Below are 18,424 nucleotides of genomic sequence, written 5' to 3' on the forward strand. Positions count from 1 at the left end.
GTCCACAGTTTGCTAGTGGTGTCTCTCCAATAAGAAATAACATGTTGGGTGAACAAATTACAGTTAGGAAATTGACAAATAAAGAGGGCATAACAATGCACATACATATCACGATGACTACTATGAGATTTAATCAGGGCATTATGACAAAGTACATAGACCGCTATCCAGCATGCATCTATGCCTAAAAAGTCCACCTTCGGGTTAGCATCCGCACCCCTTACAGTATTAAGTTGCAAACAACGAAAAATTGCATTAAGTATGGTGCGTAATATAATCAACACAAATATCCTTAGACAAAGCATTGATGTTTTATCCCTAGTGGCAACAGCACATCCACAACCTTAGGGGTTGCTGTCACTCCCCCAGATTCAATGGAGACATGAACCCACTATCGAGCATAAATACTCCCTCTTGGAGTCACAAGTATCAACTTGGGCAGAGCCTCTACTAGCAACGGAGAGCATGCAAGAACATAAACAACACATATATGATAGATTGATAATCAACTTGACATAGTATTCCATATTCATCGGATCCCAACAAAAACAACATGTAGCATTACAAATAGATGATCTTGATCATGATAGGCAGCTCACAAGATCTAACATGATAGCACAATGAGGAGAAGACAACCATCTAGCTACTGCTATGGACCCATAGTCCAAGGATGAACTACTCACACATCAATCCGGAGGCGATCATGGTGATGAAGAGTCCTCCGGGAGATGATTCCCCTCTCCGGCAGGGTGCCTGAGGCGATCTCCTGAATCCTCCGAGATGGGATTGGCGGCGGCTGCGTATCTGGAAGGTTTTCCGTATCGTGGCTCTCGGTACAGGTGTTTTCGCGACGGAAGCTTTAAGTAGGCGGAAGGGTAGGGTTGGAGGCGTCACGAGGGGCCCACACACTAGGGCGGCGCGGGCCCCCCTTAGGCCGCACGGCCCTATGGTGGCGGCGCCTCGTCGCCCCACTTCGTAACTCATTCGGTCTTCTGAAAGCTTCGTGGAAAAATAAGACTCTGGGCGTTGATTTCGTCCAATTCCGAGAATATTTCGTTTGTAGGATTTCTGAAACCAAAAACAGCAGAAAACAGCAACTGACTCTTCGGCATCTTGTCAATAGGTTAGTGCCGGAAAATGCATATAAATGATGTAAAGTGTGTATAAAATATGTGAGTATCATCATAAAAGTAGCATGGAACATAAGAAATTATAGATACGTTTGAGACGTATCACTGCTTCGTGAGCATCAAGTGCTCACTCTGGTCCGGGTCATCGAAGCTAAGCCAGATTCTCTCGTCGTGGGCCTTGAACCTTCCGACGAGATCCTCAACCGTCAGTGTATTCAGGTCAAGACATTGTTCGATCGATGTAACGATCTGCATATGGCGCGCCGGTGCGGCACGCAAGAACCTTCTGATGTTCTTGACCTCATCCAACCTCTCGCCATATCCCCTGATTGCGTTGATGAAGGTGACGAAGCGGGCGGCAAACTGATCAACCGTCTCGCTTCCCTCCATCTTCAGATCTTCATAGCTTTTCGTCAAACTTTGAAGATGCGCTTCTCTCACGCGGATATGGCCTTGGTGTAAGGTCTTGATCGTCTCCCATGCATCCTTCGCCGACTTCTTTTCGACGAGGTGCTGCATCACGTCCTTTGTCACGACGGAATAGATCGCCGTTAGTGCTTTGCGATCCTTCATGTACTTCGCGCCTCCCATGACGTAGTCATCGCCGCCGGGATCAACGGCCTCCCAGATCTCCGCAGCTTCCATGGCCACCTCCATGTTGAGGGCCCAAAGCCCGTAGTCCTTGCGATCGAGGCGCGGATACAAAGCCGGCCCCACCGTCTCCACCACCGGTGCTGATGTCTCACCAAACTTGACCATCGCCATGACCTCCTTGTACTTTCAGCAGATCACGGACGATGAAACTCGGGCTCTGATACCAATTGTTGGACTTGGTCCCTACTTGTACCGCGATCTGCCGAGTACTTTTCGACAGACACGTGTACTAGCAGAACTCCGGCGAGTCGACGCTCCGGCGAGTCGATGCTCCGGCGAGACGAGCAAGCACACACCAAGTCGCCGATACACGTACGTACTAATAAATTAGTAGAGCTGGCTCACGAAACACACGCACGCGAAATCGATTTGATTGCTAGAGGCTCGTATCGAGCCTCGTAGTTGCTTGCTTTATTTCTTCTGAGTTGATAAAAGATTACAAGGCCTTAGGTGCACTTATATACACGTATAGGCTTGAGCACTAGTCCTAGTCGGTTTACAAAATGAGACCTGCACATACATTACTCCGTACACGTCTATGCACTATGTCTTGCCGACGGAACATGCACATATCGTGCTTAATGCTAACAACGATCTGAGTTGCACGTCCTAGGCGGACGACGTTCCGCTTCCGGTGCTGCTGCTGCCGTCGTAGCCTGGCGTGACGATGTTCGCCCGGCAATAGCCCGTGCTGCTGCCGGAGCATCGGTCGATGACGCTGACATTTTCATAGTAATCAGCTTCTGCGTCCTCGCAGAGTGAAGTGCAGCTGGCCACGATAACGTTTCCCCTCTTCACCATGGCCTGCACGTTGCAACAATCAAGATGAGCTCGCTCCTCCACAGCGTGTATGGGCCATCGCGCCTCAGGCCGCTGCTAAGGGTGCCGTAGCCGCTGCCACCGATTTTCACGGCACCGATGTGTTGGGCCTCCAGAAAGCTAATCTCGACGGCGATGTCGAGGACTTGGAGAGTGCCGTCGACGTCAAGCAGCAGCCGTCCGATAGAGTTGTCGCCAGTGGCGGGGGACGTTCTGAAAGTTTGGTAGGGCAAAATCATAGGCATACGTTATTATTTAACTTGAACCATGGGTAGTTTGGGGGGGGGGGGGGGGGGGGCAGATGCCCCCTCCCTATATTTGTATTGTGTAAGTCAGTTTTTTTTAATTTTAAAGGATTCCTATCAAAATTTGATCGCAACACTCAACGTAAAATTTGTTTATTTGAATTGGTATACTATTTATAAACGCAAGGTAATATTGCAAGTTGAAAGATCTTTCTGTATTTTTCCCATGTGGTTTGAACCATAGTGCAAGTTGGAAGATCTTTCTTTTTGTTCGACGGAATTATTCTATAGTTGTATCTTCCAATATTGCAAGTTTATGCATTATAGTTTTATGGGTGCAACAAATCCTTTGTTGTGCTTATGCAGAGCATGATTTAGTTGCCTTTACACTCCACTTTTTTTTATATCAAACTCATGTACACAGATCTGGCTAGCTATGTGAGATAGGAAATGATACACCTTATGGCTGGCTGTGAATAGACGAGGAGGAGGCAGATGTTTTGGCCGCCGGAGCGGAGCGGAGAGAGCCGCCGGAACGGAGCGGAGAGGCCCGTCGCGGCCGCCATGGAGTAGACGGTCAGAGTGCCGGCGGTGCTTGCCCGTCGCGGCCATGCGGAGGAAACAGTCGAAGACGCCCGTCTCGTTTGCGTGGAGGCTCCCGTCGGAGTGCCTGCGCGGGGAGGCGGCCGGAGTGGCAGCGGCAGAGCTCCGCTTGGCCGTGATTCCCCTTGCTCCCGCTCGCTCGATTCTGCCCGTGTGTGGGAGGAAGGTTGACTAGCTGATGTCTTGGGTTGTTTTCTCTGCTGGCCATTGGATGAGAATGAACGGTGGATTGAGAGGCTCGGGGCACAACGTGACCTGTGAGCGTCTCGTGCAGGTGGGCTCTTCTTTTGTTCATTGATGTTCCTTGCTTTGCTTGTTCTCATGCTGCTTCCCTTTTTTGGTTCGTTATTGTTTCCAGTTCAGTTGAAGTACAAAGAACGAAAGATCATCATTGTTCGTTTGTCTCTCCGAATTGTTATAAAAATGCAGACACTTCTCAAGTTCATAATCTTAGTTAGTAATAAACCTCTCTGTAACGTCAGAAAGAGGGAAATTAGTTCTAGCTTGATTCTGTAATTCACCTGATGTCATTTCTTGCCGGTCAGGTATCCAATTGAACGTTGACCATGCTGCTTCACATCCTGCTCTTGAGAACTCATCCTGTCATTAGGTTAGGTACTGCCACTCGTCTTCTAATCCAATCAATCTCATACAGTTAGATTTATTTCGTCATGTTCTCCTTATATAGGTTACTTAATGCTAATATTTTTGTTCCCTGGTATTTAGAGAAAGTTATGCATGTGATCATTAGTAATCGGTTGGATTGATTGCTATTCACATGAAGAGAATAATACATTACTGATGCAGAATTCTATGAACACCTAAGAAGACACCCACTGTAGCAAGCCTCTTTTGTGATGTCTGAAGATGATATGGAAGAGTACTGCAGACAACTCATCTCAACTATTCCACGTGCCTCATTGCTTCTGATGGATGGTGAAATGCCTAATTGTAGGTTTTGCATTTTGAAGACTTCATACCATGTCCCATGTCACAATCATCCTTCAATGTTCTCATGAGCATGGACTGGCAAAGCTACGGTATCAAGCTAAAAGGAGGTCTCATGGATGATGAAGGAAATGCTGTGCTTCAGTGGGATAACCTGAGATTTGCTCGTGTTGATATTGCCATTTACACTTACCATGAAGTATTTCCAGTTTCCGTTCCATTCATACATTCTTTCCTACTGATTGTTAATATTAGTTTATATTTTTAATAGCTACCTGACTGTAGTCGTTTATATTGTCTTGAAGATGAACCTTGTCAACACCCGCATTTTTAAGTCCAGATGCCTATTATGCCATACATCGCAATCCCAGGAACATTATTTTTGCGAGACATAATAGATTGATATCACAGAACATCATTCATTACGTACCATTATCGTCGTACAATAAAGGATCACATGATCCAGTCTTACAACATAGTGGATCTAGAGATCCAGTTACAAAACACATAGCGGAGGCGCAGTAGCGGTTGTGGTCCATCTGTTCCACTGGCAACTGTTGACGTCAGGAGTGGTCCTAGTTATCGTAGACGTCCTGCTGTCCATCTTCATGGTTCTGATACTCTTCTTCATAGTCTGGCCATTTGAATAGCCATGGACAAAGCCATGAGTACTTTAAAGTACTCGCAAACTAACACTATTGTAAGTACTATCAACTATGGTAAGGGGGTGCTAAGCTTTTAGGTTTATTTGCATAAAGCCAGTTTTATTTCATAAGCTCTTTAGTAATAAAAGACTCTTCATTTGCCTAACTTACTTAAGTGGGAACATTAGTGTCATTCCCACAACTCTGTGTGATCAATTCCAATTCACCTTTCAAGTTCAAGTCACAAGTCACATATCATATTTTGAAAAGTTCTGATGACGGAACATTATGGCCTTTCCAACTGTCCATGACCGCGGACGCGGCTATTCGAATAGTTTTACACTTTGCAGAGGTCGCACACTTTTGCCACAACATTTGCAATAATCCGTCAGGGGTAACTGGCCCTGATTTATCACACTCTGTGTGCGGACTACCAAACATAACCTTTCAATTACATACCCTAGTATAGGTACCTCTCCCCATGAGATTGGCCCCCCAGTGAAGACAAACCGTCAACCCGGGAACTACACAGGGCTTGGGTAGGACAGTCACCTCGTTTCACGTCATTTCACATTCAACGGAGGCAGCCTCGGCCTAACCCCTATGAAGCTTGTTCAGAGGGAACCCATACTAAGATACATAAGTTTCCAGTTAAGCCTTACCCAGATTCAGGTATTGTGGGGGTACTTAAGAATTGGAATGGTATCGCATCCAAACCCAACCACCAGTTTTTGGTAAATTTCACCATGTCATTCACAAGTCATCTTCACCTTCAAAGGCTTTCAATAGAATGACTCATCATTCCAAGGTTTTCAAAAGTCATTTGATTCACAAGTTCTCATCTAGAGTAAACCAATTTTAGTTGAGCACTAGCAACTAGTCATGAGGGGTGCTAACTAACTTGTAGTTCTCTAAGCTACTTTGATACTCTTGCAAAACTTCATATCTAGACCCAAAGTGACTATGAACATAAAAGACTTTGATAAACCAAAGTAAAGCTTGTAAGAACAAAACTTGGGATTGGATCCTTTAAACACAAAATAACATTAGAATGATGCCTTGCTCTTAGTAGAGCTTTGCATTAGGGTAGCTTGGTAATAGCTTGCAATAATATAGCTTGTCTTGATTGGTGAAGTGATCAAAGTTCTCTTCTTCTTTTTGGTAGAAGACCTCCTCCTCCTAGTAGTCATCGGTACTAGCGTCTATAAACGGATACGAGGTAACAAACACCAATCAATACTTAAGTAGACCAGTTAGCCCTAATGGCTCAATCAATATGATCTATTATCATCACAATCATCACTTAACCACAACCAGGGTTTTTCTACTTAGTGTTAGGAAAATAATTTCCTCTTATTGAATATAGATTAGGGTTTCTATTTATTTCCTTTGGAGAAATAATTTCCTCTCATTGAATCTTATTAAGATTTAATCTCCTCAATTAATAAGGTATGAACACATGTTGATCAAGGCCAACACTTCACACTTATCATTTGAGAAAAATGATTTAAATGACGTACTATACCTCGTGCAATTTAAATCCTATTTTGATTTAATATCCTCAAGTAAGCAATGATGAGACCCTGCAACTAAGGTCATCACTTTACTTCACATTACTTGGGATCCAGACCTGATGTCGCGGGAGATGACAGCGGGGGTACGAAGATCGATCGATGCAAGTGGAGAACTTAAGAGAGATAAATGGGCGGTGAGGACTGCAAGAAGCTTACGCTCATAAATCTGTCCTTCAATGCCTTCACAGGCTCTATCCCTGAAGAACTTGCAGATTTAGAAGCTATTGCCACATTTTTCGTTGAAGGACTTTCGGGTCATATTCCAGATTGGATACGGAACAGGGCGAGTGTTCGATCCATATCTCTTGCAGAAAACATGGCCTTCGGTGGAGGAGTAAAATGCAATGCCATGGGCTGTAGAAGAGATGGGTAGAGTACGAGAAAGATGTCGTGGCTTAGATGCATTCACGCTGCAGGACTACATTACGGCGGTCACACTGCAGGTTCTTCTCTTTTTCGTTTGATGAGTTAGTTTTTAAGCTCACCTAAAGACATGGGGCCCCTTCCAGGAGGCTAAGCAAGTTATAAGGAAAAATGTGTATCATTTCTCTTGATAAATGTGCCTTATCATATTTATAATTGTGAATTGGTGACTTCATTTTTTGCACCAATTTGTTGATCCATGTACCAATTTCTGTGTTATTGATCATTTTTCAATAAAGATGCTATATCATTTAACAACTGGCAAGCAATAGAGTATAAATAACAGAAAATGAACTACACATGTTGATTCATTTGCTGAAATTATTCACGCAAGCACTAAAGCATTCTTAAAACTTGATTTTGGGTAGAGAAGGAATATGACATGATGTTACAAAGTTGGGATAAAGAGGTGTGAGGTGAAAACTGATTACATTTGTAAAATAAAATGAGGTGAAAACTGATTACATTTGTAAAATAAAATGGCAGCTAATACATTTATGCACCGCACCCATAGCAAAGCACGGGCATTTGTACTAGTCTGTATTTACATTGCAATTGTGGTCGACTGGTTCTGATACTTGTATCGGCTGGCACAAACTAGGAAGAGTTAAACCTTGAAGTTATGGACGGAAGCTAAATCGGACCCCAAACTCTCAATCCCGGTAATCTTTGCAATCCCAGTCTAAAGCAAACCTTTGGTTCCTTTCCAAACAGGATCCCCGGCGTGGACAAGGCCGACCCCTGGAAAGTGAGAGATGCAGAACCAAATATAATCACGCACCTAATCATGAAACTGTATGGCCAAATAACCTTCCTCGACTCTTTTTCAAAATGGGGAGCATAGCCTCGATTTTTGCATCAATTGATACAGACTGCCGTCTTATTACATACTATCAAAATTCAAAGTTTCCTCGACCGAGAATTAACAAGACAAAAGCCTTTCTCAAGATCAACAAAGAAAACAAGACGGAGCTTTACCAATCTATATCTACATTGTAATTTTACTTGACTGATCCTGGTACTTGTAACGTCTGGCACAAACTAGGAAATAGCCAAAGTTGATAGTCACCACAACAGCCAAGGTCCAGTACACGTTGTCCAGCCTCCCCTGGTTTATATTCCCCGGCAGCCACGGCGTGACTCGCCTCACGACGTCGACGTACACCGTGCCGAGGTAGAAACCCATGGCGATGAGCAGCGGCGCCATGGCCGTCGCCAAGCTCCTCAACGACTTGGGGAATTCCATGTAGTAGAAGGCCATGTTTCCTGGAAAGTGGAGGGCCTCCCCGATGCCGACGACGGCAAGAGGGAGTACCAGCCACAACACGGACATGGGGGTGACCCATCCGGTTGCCTCCTCGGCGCCATGGAGCTCGCGCACGATGCCCAGCCTCCGGCGCTCCACCAGCGCCGCGACCACCATGCCTGCTATGTTCACCACGTGGCCGAGCCCCACGCGCTGCAGCGCCGAGGGCGGCGTGCCGGCGATCCGACGCCAAAGCGGGAAGACGACACGGTCCAGGAACGGGGTGACGGCGATGAATGCCACGAGCGTGCAGACGGTGATGGACCCCGCCGGAATCTTGAAGTGGTCGCCGATGGAGCGGTCCATGGCGAGAGCCTGCAGGACGATCATGCCGATCATCACGCCGATCGACACGCTTAGCGTTATGCCGGCTGACCACACCGGGAGGACGCCGAGCAGGGACTTGAGGTCCTCGACCTGCTGCACCGTGCACAGCCTCCAGCTGCCGGTACGGCGGCCACCGGGTGGTGTCTCCATGGCGTTGTCGCTTGCGGTGATCATGGCGGCACGATTAAGAAATCTTAGTCTTTTGCTTGGAGCACCCTCGCCGGCCGAGTCCGCGATGGAGCCATCGTCTCCGACGTAGTACCGCGCGCTGCCAACGTCGGCACGGCCCTTGCGCACGGCAGCAACGACAACGCGGGCAAGCTCCGCGTACGGGCTGCCCTTTGGCGCGGGCTTCCGATAGTACCGCGCGCCAGCGAGAAGCAAGGCCAAGCTGAAGCCCGTGGCGGCGAGGCAGACACCGAACCCCAGAGCCCAGGATACCCCGTCCTGGAGGTAAACGATGGCCGTGTCGCCGATCAGGAAGGATGTGTAGAGGAACACGAAGTACCAGTTGAAGAAGGTGTCCTGGTCGCGCGAGCTGCTGAACTGGTCCGCGCCCATCGTCGCCACGTTGAAGCGCGTCCCGCCGGTGCCGATGGCGAGGAGTAACACGGCCGCGTAGAGCACGGCGAGCTGCCCGGGCGTCCCGTGCTTGCAAGCGGCGGTGGATGGCGTTGGACAGGGCGGCGGCCGCAGGGAAGGCAGCGCCGCGGAGAGCGTGAACAGCACGAAGGCCTGTAAAACGATATTCAGTTGAGAAATTACAACAGTGTTATAAGGAAGAGACTGCTAATGAAAGATCAAAGAGTAATTTCTCTAATGAACATCCTATCTAAGAGAAAGCCTTGTATATGCATGTGTCATCAATCAACTAGCTTGGAACCATAAAATTATTCCATGCTAGCTAGAATTTGGGGTGGATGCACGTGTTAAACTAGACCGTGCACGCACCAACAGGTTCTTTGACGAGAGGATGCGAAAGGAAGGCGCCCAAGAAAAACCCATCAGGGTTCCGTCCCTCGCCTGCGACGTCGCTGGTCTGTTCCACATCCACTGGCCTTGGGACCTTGGTGTGGCGGACAACGGCCTCTCGTCGGCGGAGGGTTTTCATTCTTTCTTAGGTTGTTTTTAGTATCTTCTTCGAAATGGTGAGGCGACAGCTACATTCTAAAGTCAGAATAAGGTTCTCCCCGTCTTATCCTTGCTCCGGTGGTGTGTCTTGCATCGATTCGTGTGTCCGGCGGATCTCATGAGATCTGGTCGATTTTCGTGTTCGTTGGTGTTGTTTCAGGTCAGTTTTTTCCGATCAACGGTTGTCATCTTTAGCGACAGTGGTGTGCTGGTCCTTTCGAACCTTAGCACGACGATTTCCCGTTTGTCTACTACAACAAGATCTACTACCGCAAGCTTTGCCTGGCTTCGGTGATGGAGGGGCGAGGATGGCGGCGCACATTCGGCTCGCGTTAGTGTGTAGTCATCGCTAGGTGGTCCAAAGACCTACTTGTAATTTTTTATTACTTTTAGGTATGTTTGTACTGCTATTGATGATTATTAATAGATCAGTGGAATTTTCGCAAACAAAAAAACTAGCCCTTGCATAAATCAAGCTTTCAGCATTTTTCATGCTCTCCCGGAAGATCAACGGGAGATTATGGATACTGGATCCAACCGTATGTTGACGGTTACTCAGGATTTCTTTTTCCAGGCTACTGGGTGGCGACACACTAGTAGGATACAAAATGGATAGCTATGTATGCTTCTGTTTCTTTCGTTGGTTGATACATGTCTCAACCCTCTCTGATCCGTGATGTAAAACTTTTGAACTACAAATTCTTTAAATAAATGAAAGCCGTGTGCATCAATCTGATGCAGAGGCTGGGCTATGTCCCATTTCGAAAAAAAAGCATTTTTCATGCTAGCTCACGTGTTTCAAATTAATTCACAAACCATGTAGTAAACGTGTTAAATTTTGTAAAGGGCACCGAGAATCTGTACCCAAGAATCTTGTATTCGCAGTTTCAGAGGCAATTTTACCAGTGCATCGGTCAACGTTACCGAGAGGGAAGTTTCATTTCCCACTGACGCCCTTCCAATGCTAGGCTGGCCGGAGTACTCCAGCCCGAGCGTTCCGCCGCGGCCACGTGGATGGCCTTTAGTCCCAATTTGGCAGTCTCGGTTGGATAACCGGTACTAAAGGCCCTCGAGAACCGGGACAATATGCCCGTTTTCTACAAGTGACTCATGCCAAATTCTGGCTAGGTAGAGGCTTGCTCGACCACCACCGTTGCCCCCAGCTTGGCCACCACTGCCAATGTCAGCCTAGACATCATAGCAGTGGAGTGACTGGCCTCCCCAAGATCGCGTACGGGTGCCTTTTACACGGGCAGGGCACCGGCTGGCCGCCGGCGCGGAGGCAGGGGCAAGCCGACAGCCAGCGCGGAGGCTGGGGCAGGCGAACAACTGGTGTGGCAGTGTGGTGCCAAAGGCAGGGCGGGGGGTGTGGTCGGGTGGCGTGGCGAGAAATAAGATGAAGGAAATGGGGAAAAGGAAATGGTAAAGAAAATAAAAACATGGACATGTTGGACTTTAATGGCAGATTTACATTTACGATGTTGTTTTACGGGTACTATTCTACCGGAGCTCAGCCGAGACTATAATCTAGTTTACTAGTGCACCTGCTACGCATTTTTAAGAGCAAATATTTACGGGATCGGGTAGAGATGTTGTGGTGCTAGTCCACGGACTAGTGCGATTTAGGTTGATTACAGTGTTCATCGTTATCGCGTTAATGATATAATGATAGTATTGTATTAATAATAATTCTTTGGTTGATGGAAATTAAAGGACCATATGCTCGCGGTTGCTGCAAGAGTTGTTAGCAGTCACTGTCGTTACATCATTATGAAGTGGTTGTAGCTGAATAGTCCAAAAAAGCTGGCTTTGCAGCCTCGAGGGACTATTTTTTTCCGGCGTCATTCACAGTTTTTCTCCCAAAAAGGGGAGAGTCCCAATGGTGTCAAGCCTATTTCCACCGATAGTCGCAATTCCCAAAGAGAGATAGCAACAAGTCACTTGGGGTCACGATCAGTGACTCATACACCCGAGCTCGTGCACAAATATAGCTTATTGAATTCATATTGCCAACTCTCGTTTTGTCTGGTTCGGGCGCTGGAGGGGCGAGAATGGCAGCGTGCTAATTTTTATAGTCATCATTAGACGATCCGAGTACCAATTTGTAATTTCTGTAATTTTTTTGATTATTTATATTACTGTTGATAATTATTAACATATCGATGAAATTGCGCAAAAAGAAGTTGGTGCCAATGCCACTACTATTATCTCTATCATGTAAATAGAACTAAGAGAAAATCAATTATATAGAAATTGTCAATTGTGTAAGCTGCAGTATGTTAGTTTCGTTGGGAGATCTAGAGAGGCAGCAGGCAGGCACGCACCAGAACGTTGATGGCTCCGCCGGCGAGGATGACGGGGAAGTAGCCGAAGTAGGAGTCGGAGAGGATGGCTCCGGCGAGGGGGAGGAAGTTGAGCGAGCCGCGGACGATGTTGGCGATCTGCGCCGCGTCGATGCTCTCGACGTTGTACTCCTTGATGAGGTAAATCTGCAGGTTGCTGCTGGTCCCGTTGATGGCCAGCCCCAGCCCAAGCATGCTCCCTGCTATGAAAGGAAGAGTGATCCATCCGCCTTGCTTAGTGTCTCCCATCGGTTGCGCTTCTTGATCTGATTGCTTGGGATGGGTTATCGGTGAGCTCTCCGTCTCTGCCATTAGACCAAGGCTCTTATATATATATAGCTTGGTGTCTAAAATGGGGCTTGAGTACTGCGACGGACCATGAGCATGGGTGCTATAGTTTATGTGGCCGCATATATACCGAGCCTATGTCTGCGATTAGGGCATTAATTTTGTAAAAAGGTGATTGAGAGATCTGCACACAGTGAGGTCTGCAATTTGTAAATGGACTACCTAGGGTCAACCTAAAACGGGCCACGACCATATCTTTTTTTTTCGGGTATCTACTTGCCGTTGCACACTATCAATTCCGGAGCTATTCATAGCTGCGCGCTCTATTGGTCGTCGGCATGACCGGAGAGACCGACACCGTCAGGGTCCCGGCGCAAGCCCCATATCTCGCACTTCTGCTGCGTGTGGCGGCACTCTCTTTCATCGCAGCGGCGGTCGGCCCTAGACACGGACATGATCTCCATCCGGTCATGCTCATTGTGGCCTCGATCCCCCCTCCTCCGCCGCCCTACATCGCACCTGGGCCTCCGGCATGGCAGCACACCAGCGGGCTAGCTCTGCCAGCATCAGTACCTATATGTCGCCCTTTTGGCGAGCCATGTCCCTCTGTCATGTCACATTCTCTTGCACCATCGTAGCCGCTGCCTCCTCCAGTTGGTGGTTCTCCTGGTCCACGTCCGACTGCCAGCTCCTGCTCGCCTCCACCACCATCTCGTGCGTCACGCGGTGGGCCATCGCGGAGGAGACCCGGATGGACATGTGTTCTCTCCGTCAGGCTTGCCGCTTTCCATCCCATGGTTGGCAAGTCGCCTCATCGTGCTGGATAGGCCTAAACGACGAGAGCAGAGCCCGATGCTAGTCGGTAACGTCGGGGGCGTCGATGTCGTTGTCGAGGTCATCGAGCTCATCAACGGTATCCACCCACACATCGGGCGTGGGAAGCAGGGAGGCCACCATATATAACCATGTGTGCCGCCCCGAGCTTCACGTGAGCTCATCTTGCCGGTCCTAGTAGTCCGCTAGTTGCGTGTGCCTGTTCTGCCTCCGCATGTGCCTTAAGGCCTCAAGCACCGTGGCATGCGCCTCCTCCCTATCCTCTCGATGTACGGTCCATACCGGTCCTCACGGGCATCTTCGGTGGAGCTTCGTAAGTAGGGCGCACATGGGAACTTGTCGGGCGGTTACTCGCCGGTATTAATCGCCGTCGGGGCTTCCATTGTGGTTGGAAAAAAAGTGTCAGCCCGCTTGGTTTGCCTTCGATGCAAACAGACAAAAGGGTTGTACGACTAGTTTTCTATCTACGACACAACCTACATAGTGGTCTCCTCCACCTCGAATGCCTCCCTGATGACAATCATCGCCGCGTTGGCGTTGTTTCAGGAAGCGAGCACGCCTTCTCGCTAATCCTATCCCAGGTAGTGCTCTTGTCTGTCATGGCTATTTGTTGAGGCCTACTAGGGTTTTTCTCCTACCCGGCGATGGCTGCCCTTTTATAGCCATCGCCGGGGTGAATTAAACGGTATAGTGCAGGGAAGTCGCCGCCCGTGAAACGACGGGACGCGCGCCGGAACTCGTTGGTCGGTTAATCGTCGGCATTAATCGCCGCACTGTTCGTAACGATGAGAAAAAATGGGTCGGCCCGCTAAGGCTGCTTCCCAATGAAAACGGCAGAAAGACGGGCCAGTTTCTTATCTGCGGCGCCACAATTTATTTGGACTGAAATGAACACTTCGATGTTCAAAAATAGATTAGGCCGCCCTTAAGTGTCGTCGATTGCTCTCGCCGTTCCGGTTCCTTCATTTTTGTCCCGTGGTGGAGCGTTGTCTTATCCTCAATCACCCTCAGACGGCTCATAGTGGGAGTAACATAGCTAGTAACATCACACATCTCAAAGCATTTTGGTGACATGGCATGCTAATAAATGAAGAAAGAGAGTGAGGTGGTAACTAGCTATGTTATCATAACATCACACACCTCAAGGTATGATGAGCCTACAACATAATAAATGATACAATAATGCATGACACCACATATAAGTTACTACCCACTATGAAGGTATAACCTAAACTAGCATATGTTACTAGTTTAAGTTACTCCCCACTATGACCAGCCTCACCACCGCTTGATCCACCCACCACACGGTGGCGTCTGGAATTCTGGATGCGGCCATATCTGTCCGGCTCGCCGCAGTGCCAGTGGCTGCCTCGTGGCAACCCGTCGCGCCTGGAGCTCGGTGCGAATGACAACGCCAGCCAGCCGAAACTAATGGAGCACACATATCTATAAGATTGCCAAGATCAAGGGGTATGTAAAAGATTGACAAGATCAACCAGGGATTTGTAAAAGGTTGACAAGATCGGCTAACGGATTATATCGACTTCTTCTTATCAGAAAGTCTCTTTTCTGTAAAGCTTTTCTTTCAACTAATAAAACTTGGGTTCAGTGTGATAGTGGCCCGCATGCTCCAACTTCCAATAGGTGGTGCTGTTAAGAACCAAGGACCTGGCTACAGGTCAAGTTTTTTTTTGCGTTCAGTGGTCAGTGCAAAGCCCACTCTGCACCAATGTGTACAGTTTCAGTTCATGTATGTGTGACTGCAGAGTATAGTAGATTTTGAAAGGTCTTCATCTTCGCTTGCGGGAAATTCGAGAACCACCACCAAAACAAAGCAAGACCAGCAGCCCCCACGGATCATGTGTACCCCCACCGAACCGCCGCCGGGGGTGAAGGCCGCAACCGCTCCACCCACTCCTCTATGGCTACTGGGGAAGTGTATCAGGCCCCGGCCAAGCAACCGTGCCGCCGGCGTCCTCCATCGGTGCCTCATCACCTCCCATGATGCGTTGCCGCGGAATCCCTCTCCTCCCCATCGTCGTTCGACGGAAGGGGCGCCGCCACCGCCACCGGAGCCGGCAGCAGCGGCGGCGGCTTGAGGGGCGGCTGCTGGGGTTCGGGGTGGGATCCTCCGCCGCCATCTGGGAGGGGGGTGGGAGAGGAGGTCTAATTTGCTTACGTGTAAGCACTTGTATTCTTCGCCTGTAAAGTATTCTGCTGTCCTGTAGTGTAACATCCCAGAAATTTAAAACAAAATAAACAAATTCCCTAGTTCCAAATTTTGGAACCAACAAAAACTTTTATTAAATTAAGATTGATACATAATAATCTTGCATAATTCTTGTGCTATTGCCATGATTGCTTGCTATGAGTATTTGAAATAATCTTAAACCCTAAAGACTCACCCCTCTTCTCATCATTCTAGTGAAAATAAAATAAAAGGAAATTAAATAAGGAAAAGGCATATGTGCCTATGGCTACCATTATCAACATTTACCCTAGACCTTTCCACTTTACTTAAAGGATTGGAAAAGCTTTATAAACCTTATATAGTACTTCTCAAATCATTTCTAGGTTGAAACCAAAAAGAATAAAAAGAAAACTAAAAATGCCATAGAGGCATATGAGAGTAAAATAGTAAATATGAGAAATTAAGAAAACTAACCCTAGGACTTGTGTGAATGGTTGGATCACCTCCATATATCATTTCAACATTCAACAAAACCAATTGGGTCAAACCAAGTCAAATTAAATATAAAATACCACATATGCATAAAAGCATATGTGACACATAGGCTTTTCACCAAACATTGACCTAGGTCTCTAAACCTTGACTAAATGATGGGAAACCCTCTCTAAACCTAACATAACACTAAATGGACCCTAACCCATGTCCAAGTGAAGCAAGATAAACCCTTTACAAGTTTATTAAAATTTAACACCTCATCCCTTATGTATTAAGGCCAAATTTGCAAATCTTTGAGCAAGACCAAATGAATTGGGTTCAATGCTCTTAAAATGTTTCTAAACTCATAAGAACCACCTTAGAGTCAACCAAAGTCAAATCAAATAAAGAGAAATCAAATAGGGAGAAAATTCCCAAATTTCACTCACATACACATTATGCCAAATTGCAAAACTTCAACCAAGGCCACCATTGCTTGATCTCTTGCTTGTAGAATGTTCATATATGATAAATAAACACATTTGCATCAAAGAAACCAAAATTAAATCAAAGAAAATCTCAAACTCAACATACATGTGATAATGGTCATGTTGCCACTTTATAAAATGTTCCCCACTTTACCCCTCTGTATTTCTCAACTCTCAAACTAAACTTGGTCAACTATGACCATGTCATCCAAGACCATGTCAAGGTCACCAACTTTCATGTTGACCATCCCTGCTGAAGTTGACCAGGTTGACCAGTAGAGAATTGCCAAGTGGAGGCTTTGAATTAATGTGAAGATCAACCCCATTTTGGAAATCTCACAAACCACCACCAAAATGAACACCACCACCACCATGCAATCACATAAATTGTATAAATGAGATACACCAAAAAGAATTGCAAATTTCCAAAATTTTCTTCATGCGGCCATTTATGCAAACACCTTGCAGGCATAGTTTCAGAATTTCAACACACCCTTTTAACCTCTGGTCCAAAGCCTAAACCCCTTTAGTTCCTTGATGATCATTGCTCCTTTAGGTCCCCTGCATCAAGCCATGTCCTTGCATTGGTGATTAAAGCTGTAGAAAGCCACAAACCCTGCCATGCCAAGTACCATGCCATCACCCATGCACATGATCGATCCAAGCCTCCCCTCTCTCCTCCACCATGTCCTGGAGCAAGCCCTGTACTTGCTGATCATAACCCTGCACGGCCCTAGCACGAGCCAGCCCGCCATTGGCCCAAATTGGACGCGCCCAGAACGCCCAGGTCGTGCCAGAGCGCGCATGAGCACGTCTCTGGACACGACAGAGCACGCCCTCGCCTGGACACCGTCGTCCTTCTCTCCCTCTCTCACCTGGCACGCATGATCACCACTCCCTCAGCTACCCCCTAGACACCCTCCCTAGCTCGCGCACGCTCCCGTACCGTCGCCATGATCACCATCTCTGCCGCCACGGTACTGCGAGCACTCGAGCATCGCCAGCACTCCCCCGTCCTCCCCTTGCTGCGCCAGCATGCGCGCTAGCTCCGTCTAGCCGTCGCCTACAGGATGCGCCTCCTAGCTTGCCCCTTCGCTCACCGTAGACGCCGCGCCATGGACGCCCCTTCGCCGCACCCCACGGCCACCACCGCCCGCTATAAATAGCGCCTCTCAGCTCTCCCTCTCTTCACACAAGTTGCTTCCCTCTCCTCACTGAGCCTCCTCCACCAGCCAATTTCACCACCCATCGCCGGAGGAGCTCCAATCGCGAGCTCGCAGTCGCCGGAGCCCGCAGATCCTCTACATCGCCTGGAGTCGCCCCGAGCTCCGCCACTGTACCAGGGGCCCCTTCGTCCTCGCCAACGACGCCTCGCACCTCTCCCTCGACCGCCGGCGGCCCAGGACGCTCCCCGACCCCCAACCTCCGCCGCCAGCACGCCCTCCTCTCGCCGGAGAAGAAGACCCCCCTCAACCGCACGATTCACTTCTAATCCGACGGCCAGCATTGACAGGTACCGCTTCGGTGCTTATAACTCGCTGACGCGTGGGACCCCCTGTCAGCAGGCCCGCGGCTTTTGAAACGTTACTGGGCCTGTTTCTCCCATTCAAACCTTGCGGCCCATTAGTTTTCCCGCGCAGCCCAACACATTTAAATCCTGTAATAATTCATTTCAACAGTTCTTCAATTCTGGTCTGTGCTAGAAATTGAATAGTTCAAAATCTACAAATCCAAATTTAGTGAATCAAATTGTTCTGGAAATCCTATGAATTTATCTAGCTAACCCCACTGGATTCAAGCTCATACCCTGTGTAGTTTTTGAATAGCAAAAATAACAAAACAGATACTTTTCTGATGTCAAATAAATCTTAAAAATCAACCAATTTGAATTTTGCAGTAAATCCAATTGCAATAATTCACCTATAACAAACCCTAATTTACTATGTAAAAATATGATATGGGTTCTGTACATGATCATGGGCTAGAATCAAAATATTGGCTAT

General features: G+C 47.7%; 2 protein-coding genes across 2 annotated transcripts; both read right to left on the reverse strand.

Moving 5' to 3' along the window:
- Window positions 1-1,232: 1,232 nt before the first annotated feature.
- On the reverse strand, window positions 1,233-1,895 carry LOC139832309 (uncharacterized). Its single transcript, XM_071822039.1, has one exon. The coding sequence runs from the start codon at window positions 1,893-1,895 to the stop codon at window positions 1,233-1,235; it is 663 nt and encodes a 220-aa protein (XP_071678140.1).
- Window positions 1,896-7,862: 5,967 nt separating this feature from the next.
- LOC127308710 (protein NRT1/ PTR FAMILY 2.7) lies at window positions 7,863-12,495 on the reverse strand. Its single transcript, XM_051339614.2, has 2 exons — window positions 12,129-12,495; window positions 7,863-9,408 (listed from the first exon to the last, which is right to left on the reverse strand). The coding sequence occupies exons 1-2, from the start codon at window positions 12,456-12,458 to the stop codon at window positions 8,029-8,031; spliced, it is 1,710 nt and encodes a 569-aa protein (XP_051195574.1). The 5' UTR covers window positions 12,459-12,495; the 3' UTR covers window positions 7,863-8,028.
- Between the last annotated feature and the right edge of the window lie 5,929 nt (window positions 12,496-18,424).

Source organism: Lolium perenne, chromosome 6, assembly GCF_019359855.2.
Source record: "Lolium perenne isolate Kyuss_39 chromosome 6, Kyuss_2.0, whole genome shotgun sequence".
Classification (NCBI taxonomy): domain Eukaryota; kingdom Viridiplantae; phylum Streptophyta; class Magnoliopsida; order Poales; family Poaceae; genus Lolium; species Lolium perenne.

Coding starts and splice junctions, on each gene's coding strand:
- LOC127308710 (XM_051339614.2), bottom strand. CDS start 12,458: ATGGCAGAGACGGAGAGCTCACCGATAACCCATCCCAAGCAATCAGAT. Junction 9,409..12,128: donor GCGGAGCCATCAACGTTCTG/GTGCGTGCCTGC, acceptor ATCGTTTTACAG/GCCTTCGTGCTGTTCACGCT.
- LOC139832309 (XM_071822039.1), bottom strand. CDS start 1,895: ATGGCGATGGTCAAGTTTGGTGAGACATCAGCACCGGTGGTGGAGACG.